General features: G+C 38.9%; 1 protein-coding gene across 9 annotated transcripts in view; it reads left to right on the plus strand.

Annotated features, from left to right (window-relative positions):
• The first annotated feature begins 838 nt into the window (after window positions 1–838).
• Window positions 839–23,365, plus strand: part of SLC10A7 (solute carrier family 10 member 7) — a 250,502-nt gene continuing 227,975 nt past the window's right edge. For 8 of the 9 annotated variants that reach the window (XM_042935361.1, XM_042935362.1, XM_042935366.1 and 5 more), the window contains exons 1-4: window positions 839–1,194; window positions 10,403–10,485; window positions 16,514–16,650; window positions 21,331–21,406. In XM_042935361.1, the coding sequence (XP_042791295.1) occupies window positions 1,095–1,194; window positions 10,403–10,485; window positions 16,514–16,650; window positions 21,331–21,406 (396 nt within the window). In that variant the 5' untranslated portion in view covers window positions 839–1,094. Of the gene's footprint in view, window positions 1,195–10,402; window positions 10,486–16,513; window positions 16,651–21,330; window positions 21,407–23,365 lie in introns of those variants that run through there. The other variant, XM_042935370.1, reaches the window with a different exon arrangement.

Raw genomic sequence — 23,365 nt, forward strand, 5'->3', positions numbered from 1 at the left:
CAGACCTCACTTTGCCTCTTAGCTTCGCAGGGAGGGAGCTTGAGCACTCACCAGTGCCCCCCAAGGAAGATCTGGTCCCCAGCGCCCGAGAGGGGACGAACCTTGCAGACCTCCCTCTCCGCTACGGGGGTGGGGGTGGGGGGCGGTGTGGGCGACGGGGCTCGGGCCGAGCGTCCCACTGGCGACTGGCCTGGTGGGTCCCGCCCGCCCTCCAGGGATGTCGCGGATGCTGGAAGGAAGGGGTCCTGAAGACTTGGGCGTCGGCTCGACGCGCCCAATTTTCAACCCGTCCTCTGGGCTAAAGCTCTCCTAAAGAAGGAGCCGCGTTTCCGACCAGAGCTCGGAGCGCCTCTAACTCCCGGAGCTCCAGCCAAGAACCTGAAGACTCAGAGTGGCCTCCCCTTCCCCCGGCGCACACGTCAACGCGGCGTCGGGGAAGAGCCGTAATGCCCCGAAGAAGCGCACCCCAAAAAAAACCACCCCGCACTCCGCCGCCGCAGCTGCTGAATGAGAACTCACGCTAGCCCTTCCGGCAGGCTCATGGCAAAGCAAAAGGAAGTTTCTCCGTGGATGTGTTCCAGGAGAGTGGGAAGCTGTGCCTAAAGGCTTGTCGGAGCGAGACGCTCGATAAGGCTAAGTGGTTGTGAAGCCTAACGTCTCTCCCTGTAGCAGTCATTCCTGAGGTTCTGCAGGTCCTGGAGTTAAGCGAGTCTGTCAGCCCTACCGGGCAGCCAGCTTCCCTTATACGATCGCCTACGCTGGCCGACCTGGCCCAAGTGTTCGCTTCAGAGCATTTGCACTTGGGAGCGTCGGCCAGAGTTGCCGTGGTAACATGCGCGTCTATTATGAGGCGCGTGGTAGTGATGGCGGCGCTCAGTGAGACTTTCCTGTCACTGGATACTACTACTCCCAGCCCTCCTCAAAGCCGCCGGAGCAACCCCCAGGTCTTTAGTTTACAAGTGGCAATTTGACTTGCTCTGCTGCATGTCTGGAGGGACCGTGGAAAGTGTGGAGACGCCTCGGGGATTAAGCGATCGTAGCTTAAAAAGAAAAAAAGCCAAACAAATAAACAAAACCCACCCACCCTAACAAACATGAGGCTGCTGGAGAGAATGAGGAAAGAATGGTTCATGATTGGAATAGTGCTGGCGATCGCCGGAGCTAAACTGGAGCCGTCCATAGGGGTGAATGGGGGTAAGTGCTGCACCTCTGAACGCTCCATCGCGATTCTCACTTCAGAACTAATTTTCGAGTCTTGGAAAGGAGGGGAAACCGTAATTGGGAAGTGTCTGCTTCTCTCAAGGGCACCGACCAGCTCAGGGTGTCCTTTGGCCCATTCTGCTGCTGTTTTAATTTGTCAGCCTTGGAGACTGTAGCTAGGAATGGGGCAAATGAATTTGAACGCAGGTTACCTTTTCCGCGAACAATCTATGAGTATCCTTAGTGTTAGGGAGTGAGGTTACTGAGAATGAAACTTAACTCCTCTTGCCTTCATAGTAGCATCCTATCCGAAGGGACGCTAGGTTGCCAGGAGTTCCTTATCTATCTTGGAGTGGCCACCATTACCTTGTCTATTTCCGGATCCCTCCTCCTTACCGGCCCCATGTTTAAAAAAAAAAAAAAGGTGGGGGGGGTGGGGAAAGAAAAAGGGACACCCCTTCATTCTCCGACTCAGACTTCGTAGCCCACATGTTGCAGAATGATGATTTGCTGCAATTGCCACCGCTCCAGAAACTCCCAAGCCGACTGACACGTTGCAGTTTTTCCTTACAGGACACTACTTCCGTGTGCTGCCCGGACTCAGTTGCTAGTACTCTAACAGATACAGGCAGTGTTAGACTATGTGCAGTGTGTATTTTGGCAAGGAAGTGTAGGCAGGCTAAAATCATACTCAGATCTCTGAATAGTAGGAGCCGTGTAATGTGGAGGTAGGCATTGGTGGAAATATCATTAGTCTTTTATTCTCCTCCCTGCGGTTTCACCCTTACACACTCATGTCTTCTTCATAAACATTAATTGAATTTCTCCAATTCATTGTCTTTTTGACCTTGTCACCTTTCACCTTTATTGACAGTTTTAATACGGTCAGTCATACAACAGGGACAAATAAGGACCGAAGTGAGCACACAATTTTTTAGGAAGTGCTCAGAAGGATATTTGCAGTTATATGTACCTTTTTGTTAAAACATGATGGCAGGGAGTGAAATATCTCTCATTAGAACAGTGGTTCATTCAAGCATCCACCCTCAATTTCTCCATTTAGAAGTAGCTTCAGGGAACATTTTAAAAGGAATTTTTTGAACAAAGACTGTGAGGATTAAAACTTTTTTGTGTATTTTTTTTTCTATATTCAACTTAGTACAAAATGTGTAGAATATGTAACTGAGAATAAAACTGATATTCATCATGGTTTCTTCTTCTGAAGATCTTTGACCTAGCTTCTCCTGGAGCTTTTGGCAAACTTGTGAATGCTGGTATTTCAAGTTCTGCCAAATGAGTACCCTCTGTCCCTGGAACCAGCTGGATAGGCAGAATTCAAGTTAGGGTGTCTTTGTGGTGATCTGGAATGCACACTTAACTAGCTTCAGTAGCACACTTTCTATTTTATGGTGTTAGATCTATTATTTGCTTATCCTTAAGGTGTAATTACAGGTGATATATTATCTTCAAGTTTTAAATCTGCAGACGCTAGGTTAGGTGAAATACGTTTTATCTTACATTCCAAGGATGCTGTGAGAAGAAGGGTTATTGAACACGGAATCATTTCCTTAGGGCTTCTTCGAAGTGGTGTGTGCAAGATGGATTCTATAATCTTGTTTGTTCCTTCTGACTCTGCTTCTTGAAGTTTTGGTGTATTATTGTATCTTAGAAATGCTTCCCATTTTTGCCGGTACTTGTGCCATTAATCCAGGATAATTCATTTCTTTAATTAATTATAAGATAATAATTATAAGGGGTGCCTAGGTGGCTCAGTTGGTTGAGTGTCCCACTCTTGATTTTGGCTCAGGTCATGGTCTCACCAGTTGGTGAGCCTTGTGTGGAGCTCTGGGCTGAGAGCTGTCGGTACAGGGCCTGCTTGGGATTCTGTCTCCCTCTCTCTCTGTCCCTTCCCTCCTCCCCCCTCCCCCCTCCCTCCTCCCCTTTCAAAATTAAAAAAATAAACATAAAAAAAAAGAGTAGAATGTTAAGAACTAAAAGGAACCTTTAAGTATTTTAAACTAACATGCTACTTTTACAGTTGATGAAGATACTGAGGCCTGAGGTCAGTGCTCAAGGAAGAGGCACTGGACATCAGGGCTCTCCCTTTATTTCATACTAGTTGCAAAATCCATACACATTTTCTTGGCAAAAAATAATTTAAAATGAATAACTATTGTAAAGAAGGGTTCTATGCAATAAAGATATTTTCCATGCCTTAAGTTTTAGCCTAAAAACGCAGAGCAGAATCAGCAAATATGAAATAACAGTGTACTCAGATGATTTGATAACTGTCCATGTATAAAAGTTACTTTTTCCAAAAAAGTAAAACAAATGATTGCTTAGGATTTCTTTCTTTCTTTCTTTTTTTAAATTTTATTTTAGAGAGACAGTGTGAGCAGGGGAGAGGGGCCAAGGGAGAGAGAGGGAGAATCTTAAGCAGGTTCCATGTTCAGTGGGGAGCCTGAAGTGGGCTAGATTCCACAATCCTGGGATCATGACCTGAAGCCAAATCAAGAGTCAGACACTCAACTGACTGAGCCACCCAGGCCTCTTGGGATTTCTTATATAGGCTATCAGGCTAAGTTCATGATAATTCTGTTGAGCTTTTAATTGACCTTCCCACCTGTGAAACCTCTTAAATAAAAATAAACCTCCAAATAGTACCAAATAACATTTTCGCTTCACAAGTTAAAACAACAAAAATCTAGGCACAAGGAGAGGAATGGTTGCTGAAAATGTTTCTATTGCATCTTGCTCTTTGGAATGGTCTAAAGTGCCTCTTTGTACTTGTAATTTTTAGTCAAAGTTTCCATTTATGTGCTGTGTACACTTGGGGATGTGATTTTTATTAAAAAAATTTTTTTTTACATTTATATATTTATTTTTGAGAGACAGAGAACAAGCGGGGGATGGGCAGAGAGAGAAGGAGACACAGAATCCGAAGCAGGCTCCAGGCTCTGAGCTGTCAGCACAGAGACTGTCGCAGGGCTCGAACTTACAAACCGCGAGATCATGACCTGAGCCAAAGTTGGAAGCTCAACTGACTGAGCCACCCAGGTGCCCCAGGGATGTGATTTTTAGTGCTTTCATACTGACTGAACAGTTTTTTTTTAAAGTTTATTTGTTTTGAGACAGAGACAGCACGAGTCAGGGAGGGGCAGTGAGAGAGAGAGAGAGAGAGAGAGGGAGAGAGAGAGAGAGAGAGAGAGAGAAAGAAAGTGAGGGAGACAGAATCCCAAGCAGGCTCCACATCGTCAGCACAGAGTCCAGTGCAGGGCTCCAACCCACGAAGCCCTGAGATCATGACCTGAGACGACACCAAGAGTTGGATGCTTAACTGACTGAGCCACCCAGGCACCCCTGAACAATTTTCAGTAGAACGGTTTTCTAGATATTCTTTTAAATAGGAAAAGTTTTGGTAGTCTTAAACTTAAGATGTTTGCTTCATCTTTACCTGGATCAATACTTTAACGACTATACTCTTTATATGTAAATGCAAGATTTCTACACTTAACATATCATACCTGTGTTCTGACCTCCCTTTGAAAACAATCTGTATAGCCAATAGGTGAGTTGTATATTGCAGGAAACTTATAGGTAATGGAAACCCTAAAATTAGAGACATTGAATGACTTTCCAAATGAGAAAAAGTATAACATGTACTAGCCTCGAAAATTTAATTCTTAATTCACTGTTCTTTTTACTCAGGTACATTTCATTTTTATTTTATTTTATTTTATTTTATTTTATTTTATTTTATTTTATTTTTTTAAATTTTTTTAACATTTATTCATCTTTGAGAGACAGAGAGAGACAGAGCATGAGCAGGGACGGGGCAGAGAGAGGGAGACACAGAATCCAAAGCAGGCTCCAGGCTCTGAGCTGTCAGCACGGAGCCTGATGCGGGGCTTGAACTCACAAACCGTGAGATCATGACCTGAGCTGAAGTTGGATGCTCAACTGACTGAGCCACCCAGGCGCCCCTTCATTTTTAAATATGTAGAAGAAAGTTGAAAATAAAGAGCCAGGGTAAATGTAAATGTGCAGATTTTGAGGTGCTGATAATCTGTTCCAGTGCAACCCAGGGAAGTGCTGAGCTATGCACACCTTTGAGTTGACCAGAGTAACACTGTGCTATTCATTCTCAGGAAGAGAAAGGTTTACTTCTTTGGAGGTACAGAGTAAGTTTCTCAGTTCTATTTGCATCTTAATTTAGATTATTGACATTAATAAGACATAAATCCTAAAAGGAAACTGCTTCGTTTTTCCATTAAAAAGCATAAGCAGAAACATGTTAAAGCTTAAGTGTGTTAGCATGAATATCTTAGATTATAGGTTTATAAATGAAATTTACTTGGTGATGAGTAGATTTTATAAAATGGTAATAGTTCCTTGCATTCTTAAGCATTCCAAATCATTTTCTTTTATCTCCCCACCCCCCGCCCCCTCCTTTAAAAGCATGGATTTGAGGAGCCCAAAAATTACCTTGTTTTTCTGGGTAATTTTTCTCCTGATTTTGCTCTCCTATCCTATTTTTACTGATCAACATTTTTTTTTTCTTTTATTTAAAGGAAAAGTTAAAACTTGTATTTCTACTTTGAACTTTATAGCCACCTGAAGATCCAGGTCTTATTCAGATCTATTTTGGTGACTTGGAGGATGTAATCATTGTCTTGGAGAGGGGCCAAATCTCATTTTTTTTCATATCTCATTTTTATGTGTAGTCTCAACTCTCACCTCTGTGCAAATATTTACCAAATGTTTATTTCAGCCCTGTGTGACTTCTAGGTTTCCATTCCCAATTTGGGCAATTTGATAGTTGATCACATCTCAAAGGGGCTTTAGGTCTCTCCAAATCAGAATTAATTCCTTCTTCCCTTTTAAAACATACATTGTAGGGGCGCCTGGGTGGCTCAGTCACTTAAGCGTCTGACTTCAGCTCAGGTCATGATCTCACAGTCTGTGAGTTCGAGCCCCGCATCGGGCTCTGTGCTGCCAGCTCAGAGCCCGGAGCCTGTTTCAGATTCTGTGTCTCCCTCTCTCTGACCCTCCCCCATTCATGCTCTGTCTCTCTCTGTCTCAAAAATAAATAAAGGTTAAAAAAATTTAAAAAAAAAATAAAAAAAATAAAACATACATTGTAGGGACGCCTGGGTGGCTCAGGTAATGATCTCAAGGTTTGTGAGTTCAAGCCCTGCGTCGGGCTCTGTGCTGACAGCTCAGAGCCTGGAACCTGCTTCTGATTCTGTGTCTCCCTCCCTCTCTGTCCCTCCCCCACTCATGCTCTGTCTCTCTCTGTCTCAGAAATAAATAAACATTAAAAAAAATTTTTTTTAAAATAAAACGTACATTGTAGGAAGCCATGAAATGTCCTCACCATGTTCTTCCATGGCTTAAAGTTGTTTAGATGTGCATCTAATATAAAAGACAATGTGCCCCATCTCTAAGCTTTGAAACACTAAAAGCCTGGAATCATGCCAAGTAGTTCATAGTTATCATGTGTATTGATGTATGTATGCATGGAATGTGGGAAGGGTTAGCTTCTTAAAACATATAATTGTTGGCCAACTAAAGCAGATGCTGTAGCTGCCCCAAAGAAACATGCAATCTAAGTAAATGCCATGCGCTTGCTGTGGAGATACATCTTTGGCCACATTCCCTGGCTCTACCTTACAACCACATTGCTAATTTTAACCCATCCTTTATAGAAATTTTGGGGTACCGCTGTGGGCAGAGGTGTACTTGATAAGAATAGGGTCTCATAAAAAGCAGGGAATTGGAGGAAAATAAAAATGAGTTCAAACAAACAAATGAACAAACAAGGTATTTAAAATTGTGGAAGACGTTTACTTCCAAAACAAGCTGGATTCCTTGACTTTAAAATCTGTTCCTGAATCATCTTCCTCAGTTGTAGAGGAAATATTATTTCTAAGTGTGAGCTGCAGAGACAGATTCACTCACAAGTATAAAAAATGCACCTCTTTTTAAGTTTTGGAGCACTTTTACTGCCCTGAAATGTAATGCCTTTTGCTCTTGCCTTCTTCCTTTTGCTCCCTTTTCTCAGATCTCAACAAAATAATTTGTGTAAATACCACGTATATATAAGAATTTCTTGCCATGTTTGAGGAGATCTTTGTTTCTTTTTGTTCATTGAGATACTACAAATGCCTAAAATATAGTAGATGCTTAGTAAGCATTTGTTGACTGAATGGTGATTTTTCCTGAGCTTGGTCTTACTTATTGAGCAGTATCTGTGGGTATGGTGGAGGGCTGCAGGGAATGGAAGAGCCATGAATGTGGTCCTGTTATTTTGCTTAAGGGAGTATATTAGTTTTCTGTGCTGCCACACCAGAAACACAAACTGGGTGGCTTCCAATAACAGAAATTTATTTTCCAGAAATTATTCTAGAGGCTAGAGTTCTGAAGCTAAGGGCCACGCTCTCACTGAAGGTCTAGGGAAGAATCCTTCCTGGCTTCTGGCTTGGGCTGGTTGCCAATTGTCTTTGGTGTTTCTTGGCTTATGGTAATACAATTCTAGGCTTTGCCTCAGTCTACACATGGCCATCTTTCTGTGTCTTCATATTTACCTATACTTGTAAGAATACCAGTCATTGGATTAGGGTCCACCTTAATCCAGTAAGACCCCATCTTGATTTGATTGCATCTGCAAAGAACCAATTTCCAAATAAGGTCATATTCGTCAGTTCTGGGGGGACATGGATTTTGGAGGACACTATTCAGCTCAGCACGAGAGGGCTGAATAGAATGTCAAATATGAAATGATCAGATTTTGATATGTTGGCATATGCCAGTGTTTCTCAGCCTCAGCACTATTGACATTTTGGACATGGTAATTCTTTGGTGTTGGGAGGGCTGTCCTGTCTGTGCTTTCCAGGTTGTTTAGCAGAATTCCTGATCTCAGTTTACTAGATGCCAGTAACACCCCCCCACTTGCTGAATTATAACAACAAAAAAGAGTTTCCAAACATTGCCAAATGTCTATAGGAGGCAAAATTGCTCCTGCTGGAGAACCACTGGTATATAAGTACAAAATGGCATTTTCTCAGAACTACATCTTTTAAAAGCATGTTGTTCTTATGGTGCTGGGAGAACTGGACAGAAACATGCAGAAGATTGAAACTAGACCACTTTCTCACACCATTCACAAAAATAAACTCAAAATGGATAAAGGACCTGAATGTGAGACAGGAAACTATCAAAACCCTAGAGGAGAAAGCAGGAAAAGACCTCTCTGACCTCAGCCGTAGCAATTTCTTACTTGACACATCCCCAAAGGCAAGGGAATTAAAAGCAAAAATGAACTACTGGGACGTTATGAAGATAAAAAGCTTCTGCACAGCAAAGGAAACGACCAACGAAACTAAAAGGCAACCAACGGAATGGGAAAAGATATTTGCAAATGACATATCAGACAAAGGGCTAGTATCCAAAATCTATAAAGAGCTCACCAAACTCCACACCCGAAAAACAAATAACCCAGTGAAGAAATGGGCAGAACACATGAATAGACACTTCTCTAAAGAAGACATCCGGATGGCCAACAGGCACATGAAAAGATGCTCAACATCGCTCCTCATCAGGGAAATACAAATCAAAACCACACTCAGATATCACCTCACTCCAGTCAGAGTAGCCAAAATGAATAAATCAGGAGACTATAGATGCTGGAGAGAATGTGGAGAAATGGGAACCCTCTTGCACTGTTGGTGGGAATGCAAACTGATGCAGCCACTCTGGAAAACAGTGTGGAGGTTCCTCAAAAAATTAAAAATAGACCTACCCTATGACACAGCAATAGCACTGCTAGGAATTTACCCAAGGGATACAAGAGTACTGATGCATAGGGGCACTTGTACCCCAATGTTTATAGCAGCACTCTCAACAATAGCCAAATTATGGAAAGAGCCTAAATGTCCATCAACTGATGAATGGATAAAGAAATTGTGGTTTATATACACAATGGAGTACTATGTGGCAATGAGAAAGAATGAAATATGGCCCTCTGTAGCAACATGGATGGAACTGGAGAGTGTTATGCTAAGTGAAGTAAGTCATACAGAGAAAGACAGATACCATATGGTTTCACTCTTATGTGGATCCTGAGAAACTTAACAGAAACCCATGGGGGAGGGGAAGGAAAAAAAAAAAAAAAAGAGGTTAGAGTGGGAGAGAGCCAAAGCATAAGAGACTGTTAAAAACTGAGAACAAACTGAGGATTGATGGGGGGTGGGAGGGAGGGGAGGGTGGGTGATGGGTATTGAGGAGGGCACCTTTTGGGATGAGCACTGGGTGTTGTATGGAAACCAATTTGACAATAAACTTATATATATATATAGAGAGAGAGAGAGAGAACATGCTTTATATATATATATATATAAAGCATGTTCTTTGGCTAATATATTAGATCTTCAAGAGAGTTGTATACAGGTGACAAAATGAAGTAAATATTAGTTAGGGTTGCTGCTGTTGTCCTCATAGTGTTAACACATTTGGGGTGATGCCAGCCTAACTCCAGAGAGGATTTTCCAGAGGGCAAAGATTAGGCCTGTTGGTTCACAGCAGTATAGCCAGGGCCTGGCACAGTGTAATAATAATTGCAAACTTAACATATTGTTACTACTGTATTACTCTATATGTATTATTTCATTCACATAGTAAATGCTCAGTACATCTTTGTAGAATGACTACCCGTGGGCTGAACTGAATGTATGTGTGAATATAGATTTTTATTTCTGGTATCCTAGAAGGAATAAAATAATATTTGCTAAACAGAAGGGAACTTCTTCCGTTGATTCTCTTTTTCTCTCTCTCTCTCTTTTTTTTTTTTCCTAGTTTGGGGAATTTTGATTGTTGTATAAGCACTGATACTGTGGTAGATACAATTAGACGTCATACTGAGGGATGTTGCCTATTTGCTCTCCTATATGAGAGCAGTTTATTTTTATTCTGCTGGTCTGAGGATACTGTGCTGAACTGGATAGGCATGGTCCTTGCCTTCTGGAAAATCTCTTTTGGAGCTAGACTGCATCACAGCAAATACTTAACTCTTCAGAACAGTAGTATAGTAAGGGTAACACTAAGATTTGAAGTACTATTTGCCCTCCCTCAATGGATTCTTCTTTCATACCAAGTTATCTACTGGAAATTCTTATCTAACAGTAACTTGTTTCTCTCTCTTTAGGACCACTGAAGCCAGAAATAACGGTCTCCTACATTGCTGTTGCAACAATATTCTTTAACAGTGGACTATCATTAAAAACAGAGGTACTGTCACCTATGGGGCATATCAAAAGCAGGGAGAAAAATTTAATTTTTGCTTATTATTTTGAAATATCAGAATCCTTTTGTAAAGATGTATGTAACTATGGTTCAAAAGCTTCACTACAATAGAAGATGACTTCAGCAAAGGACTTGTGTTTTGAACCTACCTATTATAGAAATTTTGTAGTTGAACAAAATGGACCCTGAGGGTGTGGTTATAATGGGTATGTTTTTAATACAGCAACTGCACTGAATGAAGCATCCACTTGAGGTCTTCCTCAGATTATGGTGGTCAATATGATGGTGACTGCTGTGGCACATTTGAGTTGATGTTTAGTTGGGTTTCCATAACTTTTGTTCTCAGGACTCATGCTGCTCAAGTGATGCCTGTTACAACTTTTAACCAATTTGTATTTAAAACAATTTTTTTGTAACATGTATTTATTATTGAGAGACAGAGACAGAGACAGAGCATGAGCAGGGGAGGGGCAGAGAGAGAGAAGGAGACACAGAATCCCAAGCAGGCTCCAGGCTCTGAGCTGTCAGCACAGAGCCTGATGCATGGCTTGAACCCACCAACAGTGAGATTATGACCTGAGCCCAAGTCGGAGGCTTAACTGACGGAACCACCCAGGTGCCCCACCAATTTGTATTTTTAATGTATATTTTTTGCTGGTATATCTATTAAATATTAATAAGTATTTTAAGAAAAAATTGGGATTTTTCATACTATGTCACAATTTATCATGAAGATATATAGTTAATGTTATTTATTGATCAGTGTGTCGCTGAACATGGAATTCTCCCAGAATTAAAGAAATCAGACATTTGTAACATTCAAGAGAGGAATAAGTAGAATTTATGATTCTCTTTTGGCTTATAACAAAAAAGGAGAAGAAAAATATAGGAAAAAATACCTATTTGCTCTTGAAGAAATTACTTAGGATTTTTAAAGTTGTTATTCTAAGATGCTTATTCTTATGTAGATAGGGAAATCTTACTATGCAAGGATTTTTTTTTTTTTTTTTGGAAATAGCTTTATAAGTTAAAATTTTGTTTCAGCATCATGTTTTGCTTTACTTATTTTTTATTTTAAGTGTGATTGGAATGACGACCAAATTTAGTTACAAGGACCATCCTAGTAGCAACATGGAAAAAATACGGTTTTAGTAAATTTATGTATTCTGTAGTTATCTGGTTGGTATAAATGTTTTTATTGGAGCATTATTTTTAGATAGATGGGATCCATGTGTGGTATCTGTGAAATTATGTCTCAAAAATCCTGAATAGTCTCACTACTATTGAAAATAACTGACATAGGATGAGATTTCCTAAATATGTTAAATTCTAGTTTTCACAAATTACATTGACATGAAAGGACTAAGATCAGTGCTTACAGGGCGCAGGCTTTTTCTGTCACCACCTTCATTCTACTGGTTCTCAAATGTGGGGCCTAGTGATACAGAAAAATACTTGCTACCCCTATGGTGCTGGACTATTCTTCTTTGGAGGTCTTCCTGCTGGTCTTGGATAATGCCCTTTGTGAGCAGCTGCCTTACCCAAGTCCTCAACTTGGGATGTTGCTCTAACTATGTCCCCTGGTGGCTGCTTAACGGCTACAGCTGTTACTTATGCCATGAGAAATCTGGCAAGAGACTTGATTCTCTCACTCCTTAGCTTCTTGCTTAATATGATTCTGTAAAGCAGCCAACTTTGTGGGATGCAGGAGTTTAAGAAGGAAGAACGTCACAGCTATCAGCATTTCTCTAAGGACCAAATTCTTCTGTAAGCACCTAGGAAACCTTCAGAGTATTCCAGCTAATTTGGATCTAATGATAAAATGCCTTGATCCTGTGCTTTATCACGGTATCTAAGTAGCCATCAAAGCCATTTCTTCCACCAATGCCCCTTTTCACTGTATTACATTGTCATTTTCAAGATCCATTCAGTTGAAGATGTTTTAGATTGCATCATTGTATAGTGTTAAACCATCTTTAAGTCCTGCTAATTTCCTGGGCAACTGAACCAATGGTTTTAAGTTAGCAGGTAGCAATCTTATTGTTATTTGTTTTCTAGTTAATAATCTTAAGTTTATTTCAGCTGGGACTACTATTTTTGAACCTTATTAGAATAGTGTGTTTTTGCAGGCAGGAGACAGTAAGTTATTATTGACTTGAGTTTATTTGAGAGCATTCACATTGGTCCCATTCAAGTTTGATTTATATTGAACATTTCACGTAGTATTACCCATTCATTGATGGAATGATGTATATTCTAAAATTTGTTTTGCTCATTTATTAAAATCATAAAGAACTCTGTGTTAATACTAAAAAGATTTAATGCTAAATCTTAAGTCTTATAACTGTTGATTTCTAGATTTTAAAATATCTGTTGAAATGTCTTCTGAAAATTTATTGTATTCAAGTCAAGTAAGGTCACATTTGAAATATATTTGATGTTTAGCTAATTAGGAGCTACCATTTCAGAGGATTTGTCACTTAATAGACCGTGGCAGGATCAATCTCATATAAACAAATACCTATGAGGTGCCTGTGGCTACAAAGCACTGTATTTGGCACTGGGATAGAACCAAAGATGGGCAAGATGCTCAGGGCCTGGAAAGGGTCCTGAGTAGGGCAGATTATACAGGTCTTTCCTTATTTTCCTAAACAGATTATTTTTTGAAGTTCTATTACCTTAGAAGTAAATATAGCAACTTCTAAACTTTACGTTCATGCTGCTTGTTTCCAGCCTAGAACTATGAGGCTGATTTCTCAGAAAGTGAATCAAATGAAGGTCAAATAAGGGTTAGAAGGGAAATTGGTGTGTAAATGAAAATATTTCTACATCTCAGAGTGCCTGATTTTAAGCAATTCTCGATACTGTCAGTGATAATTCTGGTGTAATAAATATTTGGAGTATCTTTACTTAAGTTTACTTTAATGGAATTTGACCTGTATTACATGTGAATAAATAAAATGTGATGCAGAATCAACTTTTCAATTATTCATGATGGCATTTATTTGAGTACGTGGCCCTAAACTCTGTATGGGTATGTATGGAGTAATACTGTTTTGGATGTTACAGTGTTTACTTGTTTTTTCTTTTCCTTGTGACCTTATTTTATCTTTATGTTTGTATGAAGAAGTTATGGAAAATATATAACCCTGGGTTTTTGTGATAGTCTTAAAATCTTAGGGATACTTCATGCCTATTATTTCCCTGTTGTTAAGAGGCCTCTCATGACCCAACATTGTTGGCCTTTGTGATTCAATTTGCTGGATTCTTTATTGTTCCATTGTCCTGAGGCAATGGCAGTTGTTTATAATTGTCATATATTAGATCAGCTAGTATTTTTAAACTAAATTTTGTTTTTTATAACTTTTTCTGATTGTAAAACTGGTATTTACCTATTGTAGAAAGATTAGAAAGAATAAAAATAACTAGCATTAACATCTCTGTGATTTTGGTCCCTCTTTTCCTAAACATGTTTTATACATAGAATATTTAAAAATGAAATACTTAAAAAAATTATATATATGTAAGTATACATATATATATATATATATACTTGCATAGTATCATGTACATGTACACATATATAATCTTTTTTTCTTATGTGACACTGTATAGTAATTTTTTATATAATTTAATATTTTGATTTAATTTTTCTTCATATATAATAAAATTTATATTTTGCTTACTTTTATTAACATAAATCAGACGGTACAAAAGTGTACATGATGAGAAGTCTTCTTTTCTCCCCTCTATCAGATATGTGGACATAACTAATGTTAATAGTTTCTGTGTATCTTTCCATAGTTAATAGTTTCTGTGTAAAACATATGTGTATTGCACCCCTTCAAGCTGAGGTATTTTGTACTGCTTGCCACCCTGCCTTGTTTTACTCAGAAAACATATCTTGGAGACTGTTTCATATCAACACGTAGAGAACTCCTTGTTTCTTTTTGTATGCTGGAAAGCATTCCGTTGTATGAATGTGTCATGCTATATTTTACTAGTCCTCTATTTATGGACATTTAGGTTTTGCTGCAAAGGATAACCTAAAAATTGCCCATGTTCCCACATTTGGGAGAAAATATGAAGGATTACTTCCTGGAAGTGAAATTGCTAAGTCACATGATACATGCAGTGGAAGTTGTGACAGATACTCCAAGTACCTAGAACAGTGCTGGGCTCTCGGTATTTGTTGACTGAAGGAATGAGTTGCCAGATTGCTGTCCTTAGATTGTGCCAATTTATATTCCTATTGGTTAAGTTGGGAAGGACCTTGTGTTCCCACATGCTTGTCAACACAGTTTTAACATGGTTTTTAATTTTATAACAGCCTGGTTGTACCTTAATTTATTTAATTATTCATCCGTTTTTGGACTTTTAACTCGTTTCCTGATTTTACTATAATAGATGATGCTGTCGTGATCAATTCTGCATATAAATGCTTGTACCACTTATTATATCCTTAGATCAAGTACCTAGACATAACATTTTGGGGGTTCAAGAATGTGAATTGTATTATAGTCCTCCAATTACTTTTCAGTAATTCCCAAATTACTTTTCAGAAAAGTTATTCTGTTTCATATTCCTACCTGAAGTATATGCAAATGCTTCAGTTATTGCATTCTGGCTGATCATTTTGTTTCTATTAAAAAATTAGAATCTTATTTATTTGGCATTCATCAAATACCTCTGAGTATATCTCAGTGGCATTTGGTTTCAGAACTGTGAGAATTCTTGGCACTGCTGGTGCTCAAGTTTTCTCTGGGGTGGAACTTTAAAAATTCTGATACTGTATTAGGATGGCTCCTTTAATCTTCGATCTGATCCATGGATCTGGTGTGGCTTCTGGTCTGCCCGGTGTTTTCCATTTGCCAGTCCTTAGATGTCATTTGGGATGTTCTGTGACTGCTGTGTGTCTTCACACGGGAAATGAGTCCTGTCCATTAAACTGATGAGCTTTGGTTAGTGTCTCTGAGGCCAAGGATCTCTTGAATGTCTTACTTGAACTAGGGTAGGCATTACAGTGCTATGTTTCTAACAGGGGAATCTCTGGCATCTTTGAGGTGCTTTAATGGCTTCTTGCATGTTTTATAGGACTGTACTACTTTTTCCACTACTTTCTGAGTTTGTTTTATTTCAACGGAATAACCACATAGCTTGAAGGAATTCAAATGCAAAGGCCTTTGAATTTGTACCTATTTGAACCCCAAAGTTGACCTCATTATCTGTTTTCAGCTGTGAGGCATAGAACGTGCCTGGTATGTCGTGTTCAGTGTGAATTTCTTCCCTCTGGGGCAGTAGTGTGACATGATGAAGAAGAGAGGGGTTTGCTAGCATACCAGAAATGAGTTTGATTAGGAGCCTCATTGTTCAGTAGCTCTCAGCCTCAGTCTCCTCCTCAGTAAAATAGGATAATAATATCTAATGGGGGCTGTGGTGAGGATTAAAAGAGATAACATACATAAAGTGACAGGCTCAGAGCATGGCACATTGCTGCTGTTCTGTAAGCATTAGCAAGGAAATCCAGAAAGTTGATTTTGGGGAAAAAGCCATTTTGAATTATAGAATATTACTGGGAAAAACATTTTTAAAAATTATGATTTGTGTGTAGATTTGGTAACATCTTGCCAAAGTGAGGCCTTGCTAGAGATTAATCATTTCATTAAAATGAGATAGGTCCTTAAGTAGTTACATGCCTATTTGTTTATAGTGTCAACAGTCCTCAGGTCTATACTACTGTACAGGCACTTAGCTCAGTTTTGGTCCAGAATTTTACAAATCTGAATTGTTGGGGTATATTATATATTCAAAGAAATTAGAATATTTCAGAAATTTTATATAAAAATACTTCTTTTTTTTCCGCAAGTCTGTCTATCATGCTTAGAGGTAAAAATTTTAGCTCTGAAATAATTCCAAATTAAAAACTCATTTATTTGATGTTATTTTAGTAGCAGCCTTTCTTGGGAAAAATAATATTCTTACCTTTGCTGTTTTGTGTCTTTCATTTTTGCAGGAGCTGACCAGTGCTTTGGTGCATATAAAACTGCACCTTTTCATCCAGATCTTTACACTTGCATTCTTCCCAGCAACAATATGGCTTTTTCTTCAGCTTTTATCAATCACACCCATCAATGAGTGGCTTTTGAAAGGGTACGTTTAAATATTTGGAAGGGCCCACTTTTAATGAGGCATCTGTAGTGACGTTATTGTTTCTGTGGCAACTATATACAAAAGGGCTTATGTGTGGTATCTTATAAGGAAAAAAGAACACTTTAAAAATTATTATCCCTGAAAAATTTTTTTAAGTTATTTATTTATTTATTTTGAGAGAGACAGAGACAGCACAAATAGGGGAGGGGCAGAGAGAGAGGAAGAGAGAGAATCCCAAGCAGGCTCCATGCTGCCAGTACAGTGCTGGAGCCGGGGCTTGAACTCATGAAGTCATGCCAACTGAACCACCCAGGTACCCCTAAAAATTATTATCCTTTAAAATGATAGTGTTCATCAAGAAGGTTCATCAAAGAATTTTATAACACGATCTTTTTTTTTCTTTCTGATTTCTAAGGGTTTTATTAGTAAATTGTTTTAAATTGTAATTTCACGGCGCCTGGGTGGCTCACTCTGTTGAGCGTCTGACTTTGGCTTAGGTCATGATTTCGCTGTTTGTGGGCTCGAGCCCCACCTTGGGCTCTGTGCTGACAGCTCAGAGCCTGGAGCCTGCTTCAGATTCCGTGTCTCCCTCTCTCTCTGCACCTCCTCTGCTTGCATTCTGTCTCTCTCTCAAAAATAAATAAACATTAAAAAAAATTGTAGTTTCAGTATTTTTAACCTACAGTGTGATATTAGTTTTAGGTATACAGTATAGTGATTTGACAATTAAAGTTTATTTATTTATTTTGAGAGAGAGAGAGAGAGGCAGGGGCAGAGAGAGGGAGAGAGAGGATATCAAAAAGGCTCCACATTGTCAGCATGGAGCCCATTGTGGGGCTCGAACTCATGAACTGTGAAATCATGATCTGAGCCAAAATTAAAAGTTGAACACTTAACGACTGAGCCACCTACGCATCCAGTGATTTGACAATTCTATATATTACCCAGTGATAATCAAAGTAAGTGTACTCTTAATTATAACACAATCTTAAAATGTTTAATCTTAAGGTTCTGGGATGGATACTGTTCTGGAAGTTTTAAAGAGCTGTGTTGGGAGAAAGATGGAAGGGACTAGAAGATATAAGATATGTGTGCATGTGTATAATGTAGGCCATCAGTTGGGCACTTTAACTTGTATATTCTATATCTTACCAAACGTAGGCAGATAGTGGCTGAATATAAGTATTTTAGAAGTACAGGAAAGAAAAAAATATATAAGGAGCAAACATTTACCTTTTTACTTGTTCTGTTTATGTTTGCTATGACAGTTGAATTAACAATAGATTTTTATTAGACACTTTTCTTCCATAAAAATGCCATCATGTTTATTCAAAGGATTTAATGAATTTAAAATATTATTTGAAGTGGTTTAAAACTAACTATAATTTAGTAGCATGGTATAATAGTTAAAATACTACACTTGGAGTCTGGAGGTTGCTTTCTGACCCCATCCCTAACTGAAGAAGTCATGTAATAGTCTTGAACCTCAATTTTCCTGCCTATAAATAGTGAGGATAGTCATACTTTTACTGTCTGCTTGATAATAATGTTGAGGATCTCAATTGAGATCACTTATTCATTTATTCAAGTCACTTGTTTAGTTCCCACTATGTACCAGGCGTTATAATAGGTGTTGGAGAAAGAATAGTGAACAAAAATGGGAAAGTGCAAGTTAGTTTTGCACATTGGGAAGACTTAGGTTGATTGACAATAAACAAGTAAGTAGATGACCAAGATAGAGATCAGTGATGGGAAGTAAAACACAGTGTGATACAGTTAAAAGTGGTTGGGTAGGTAGGCCAGTGATGAATTTAGATGGCAGAGTTCTCAGGGGCAGAATGTTTTAGGCAAAGGAAGTAGAATGTGCAAAGGCTCTAAGGCAGGAACAAGCCTGGTATGTTCTAGGGTCAGGAAAATGACGAGGATGGCCAGATCCTAGAGATACAGAGGAAGAATAATAGGACTTGGAGTTGGTAAGGTAAGCAGGAGTCAGGTCCCACAGAGCCTTATAGGTCCTTGGTGAAAGCATTCAAGTATTTTTCTGCATGCAGCAGGAAGCTCCCGGTGGGATTTAAATGAGGGTGTATCGTGGTCTGATTTATATTTTCAAAGTAGTGCTCTGGCTGCTGCATAGAGAATAGATAGCAGAGGGGCTGAGAGAAAGGTAGGAGACCAGTTTGGAGGCTAGTCTGGTAAGGTAGCAGTGCGGTAGAGAGAAACGGACATTGGAGAGTGTATTGTAAATTAGAGCTCTCAGAACCTCTGGGTGGATAGAATGTAGAGAGAGAAGGACAGGGAGGAATCAAGGATGACTTCTGGGTTTTGGGTGTGAGCCACTGGGTAATTGGTGGCATCATTTACTTAGCTGAGGAGAAACAGAGTAGTATAAGAAGGGGAAATCAAGACCACTGTCTTGGCCAGATTGAGTTTGAGAGAATGAACATAAAATTTTCAGTGAAAAGCATAAAGTGCCACATAAGTATCATGACATCATTTTAGAGCAGCAAAGTATGATGCATATCTTAAAAATTTTTTTTTATGATGCATATTATGAACCAATAGTTACTGAGTGTTTCCCATGAAAAGGGCACTCAAGGAATAGGAAGATATTAACTCATTTTCCTTGTATTCAGGGAATGTCCAGGGTAGTCGGGTATGTGAGAGATATAAAATAGTAATCAACCACAATGGGGCAGCATATGATTTGTTAGATAAGTAATGTAATAGGTTAAAAGGTAAGAGGTTCAGCAAAGGTTGTGAATTCCTAAAGTAGAGAATTCAAAAATAAAACATAGTGGGAGACAAGAATAAAAAATTTCCTTACAGCCACGTTACAGAAGGTCTGAATTACTGGGCAGAGGAGTTTGGGCTGCATCTGTAGATGATGGGAAGTTCTGAAATGCACTAAACAAGAGAATAATGTACTAAAACATGGTCAGTAAGAAAGATTAATCTAATGGCATCATACTGGGTGTTATTAGAGTTGGGCTTGCAGTCTCAGGAAGCTAAGATACAATTATCACCTCATGATATTGAGCTTAAAGGAGTTTACACTTAGCCTAACTCCCTTATAGAAAGCTTTTCCTAGCTCACTTTTTCTGCGTTCCCCACCCTAGTTTGAGAGTACACAGTATGTTGCTAACTTGAGGGAGCTGCAGACTCTTACCTCAGGGCCATGTTTCAGTCATTGCAATAAATATTTTGAGCACGTCCTCTTTACCTTGCTATGTAAAAGGGAAAGAGTGGAGGTAGAGAGAACATTCAGTAGGCATTTGCAAAAATCCAAAATTGGGGAAAAAACCATCTGAAGGGGGATGATGGCAATAGTCATGGAAAAGAATGGAAAGTTGGTTGTGGTAATATATTGATTGATGAGAAGCAGGTGGAGCCACATGTAACTCCAAAGTTTCACATTGGATCATTAGGAACAACAACAACAACAACAACAACAACGAACTATCCCATTGACAGAAATAAGTAAATTCAGAGATGAAATTGACGTTTTAGAAACTATTAGACATGTTCAGTTAGAGGTGGCAGTCACAGGCAGCAACAATTTGGGGAATGGTGGTTAGGGCTAGAAATGTAAAATTGTATATATTCATATAGATTCAGATTTGAAAATAAGATTGAAAAGAATGCAAGAGAGTCAGCAAAAAGTCAGAAGGGGCTGGTTTAAAAGAAAGGAGATAAGTTAGAAGGATGAAGTACTATGGCAACCAAAAGAATAGAATATTTTGAAAAGCAAGAAGGGAACGAGAATGAATATGGGGAAGAGGATACTGTATTTGGTGAGTAAGAGATCACCTGTTACTTTTTAAGGTTACCACTTTTACTAGTAGAAGGGGCATAAGTCTGAATCTAGGTGAGTAAAGAGAGAATGAGTTGAGGCCCCCACTAAGAGAATTTATGTTAAATACCTGCAAGGAATCACTGAGAAAAGTGTCTAGAGTAGTATCTACTACAAATGGTAAATGCTTGGTAAGTATCAGTGATGATAATAGTGATGGTCATAAGGAAGGCTCAGAGACTGGGAATCGATAATAGGAAAGACCACTTAAGCATCACTTGGGAAAATAGACCTTAAAAGATATGAATTGAGCTGGAAATTCTATGAAAAATGTGTGTTCTTGTGTTTTCAGTCAAAATAAATTAAAACTTTTTCTTTTTTTCTTATTTCAGAGGTAATATAAATTCATTGCATGAAGCTTAGATGATAAATTCTTACCAAAGGGAGTAGAAATATCTGTAATCTGGACTTAAAATATGTTTAAGTCAGGCGTTCCATGTCCTCTATTCCCTCCCTGTATGAACTTTCTACTTTTAGTGAGCTGCTGCTCACCATGTCTAGAATGTATATTCTATCCATCTGGGATGTATATCCATCCTTTAGATGGTAAGTATGTTTTATATCTTTGGTATTTAGATTTACTACTCCTAGTTTTACAATGTGTTTTCTATTCTAAACTAAGAGAATAGATTTCTTGTCATGATCTGGGAAGTGGACTCATAATTTAGTAAAAACTAAATTTAGAATAGGTACTAGAATTTACTACTGTTTGAATTCAAGAAGCACATGATCGCGAATATGTTTTTTTATGAGCTGAAAGTTTGAGCATTGCTGTTTATAATTGAAAAAAAAAAACCCTACTGATAATTGCATTTTCTTTGATTTTCCAGCTTGCAGACAGTAGGCTGCATGCCTCCCCCTGTGTCTTCTGCAGTGATTTTAACCAAGGCAGTTGGTGGAAATGAGGTGAGTCATAGGGCTAAATGCTGTGCTTTTGTTTCATATTTTATTTTATTTTTAAATTTTATAATGAAGAAGTCATATCACAGAGAATGCATAACTATAGCAGCTTATGAAAGAAGTGTAGGTAGATTCATAAATTAGGATGGTGCTAAAATTAATGATGATGAGTGAAAGTGAGGATTTCAAAGAGAAGAGCAAGGGAGATGAATGAAATGGAGATAGTGAGTTTTCTACCTCGGTGAGAAATTGGGAGACAAAAGAAGCAATCCAAGGAAAGGTACTTTTCATCTAAGACTAATGAGCCAACAACAGCTCTATGGCCATTCCTTAGTTCTTAAAAAGTTTGTAGCTGGGGTGCCTGGGTGGCTCAGTCGGTTACGCGTCTGACTTTGGCTCACGTCATGGTCTCACAGTTTGTGAGTTCAAGCCCCACATCAGGCTCTGTGCTGATAGTTCAGAGCCTGGAGCCTGCTTTGGATTCTGTGTCTCCCTCTCTTTCTGCTCTTCCCCTGATTGTGCTCTCTCTCAAAAATAAATAAATAAACATTTAAAAAAATTGTAGCAAACTACATTTGTGGAAAAAGGGTCCATATACATTTTTTAAAAATTTATTTTTAATGTTTATTTATTATTGAGAGACAGAGACAGAGCATGAGTGTGGGAGGGGCAGAGAGAAGGGGAGACACAGAATCCGAAGCAGGCTCCAGGCTCTGAGCTGTTAGCACAGAGCCCGACACGGGGCTCAAACTCACAAACCGTGAGATCATGACCTGAGCCCAAGTCGGATGCTTAACCGACTGAGCCACCCAGGGGCCCTGGGTCCATAACATTTAATGGCAAGTGAAGGCGATGTAAAAAGGAGAAATGAGGCAGGGTTTCTAAGGTGAGTTCAAAGAGATTATGCAAGTGCTGGGGGACTGGGGCGGAGTGCTTGCGTTTTGGGACAGCAGTCATCCATTTCAGGGGCTACACAGAGGTGGCTCCTCTTGGCTGAAAGGTACCACAACTTCATACTGAAGGACTTGGTGGTAGCTTATTCCTCCTTTCCACTTCCAATTTCTCATTTAGCAAAGAATACTATTGAATGAGGGAGAATATAAGGGATTCCTACTTCAAAAAAATATATATATTTCTACTTCAATTCATTCTTAAGATTTCGCTTTCTTAGCATTTGTTTTTATTTTCATCTGCTTTATTTATTCTGAAAATATTTATTAAGTGTATTAAGTGCCTGCTATATTCTTTTTAAAAATAGGTTTATTGAGCTATTGTGGATATTACAATAAACTGCATACATCTAACAACTTAATATTTTGATGTCTGTGTACACCTGTGGTACCATGACCACAATCAAGATAATGAATGTATCCATCACCCTCAAAACTCTCCTGTGTCCCTTGGTAATCCCTCCCTCCTGCCCTTCTTAGTGCTCCTCTTCCTTAGGCAACCACTGATCTGTTTCTTGTCCCTGGAGATTAGTTTGCATCTTCTAGACTTTTATACACTGGAGTTATACAGTGTGTACACCTTTTTCTTTTCTGGTTTCCTTTATTCAGCATGATTATTTTGAGAGTCATCTTTACTCTATGTATCAATAGTTCAGTCCTTTTATTGCTGAGTATTATTATTTTTTTATGGATATACTATAGTTTGTTTATCCATTTACCTGTGGGTGGATGTTTGGGCATTTCCCACTTTGGGGCTATGAACAGTGTGTACAAAACTTTAAGTGAATGTGCACTTTCATTTCTCTTGGGAATACTTACGAATGGAATGTTGGGATCATCTGGCGGTGTATGTTTTAGCATCTTTCAACCAAGGCAAGAATTACCAACATATAGTTATAAATCATCGATAAATAGCTTGTGAGGTGGACCATCCGTCAATATACAAGCACTCTTCTTGGACCGCAGTGTATGTTGAACTTTTTCAGAAATTGCCAAACTATCTTCCCAAGTGGTT

Source organism: Panthera leo, chromosome B1, assembly GCF_018350215.1.
Source record: "Panthera leo isolate Ple1 chromosome B1, P.leo_Ple1_pat1.1, whole genome shotgun sequence".
NCBI classification, from domain to species: domain Eukaryota; kingdom Metazoa; phylum Chordata; class Mammalia; order Carnivora; family Felidae; genus Panthera; species Panthera leo.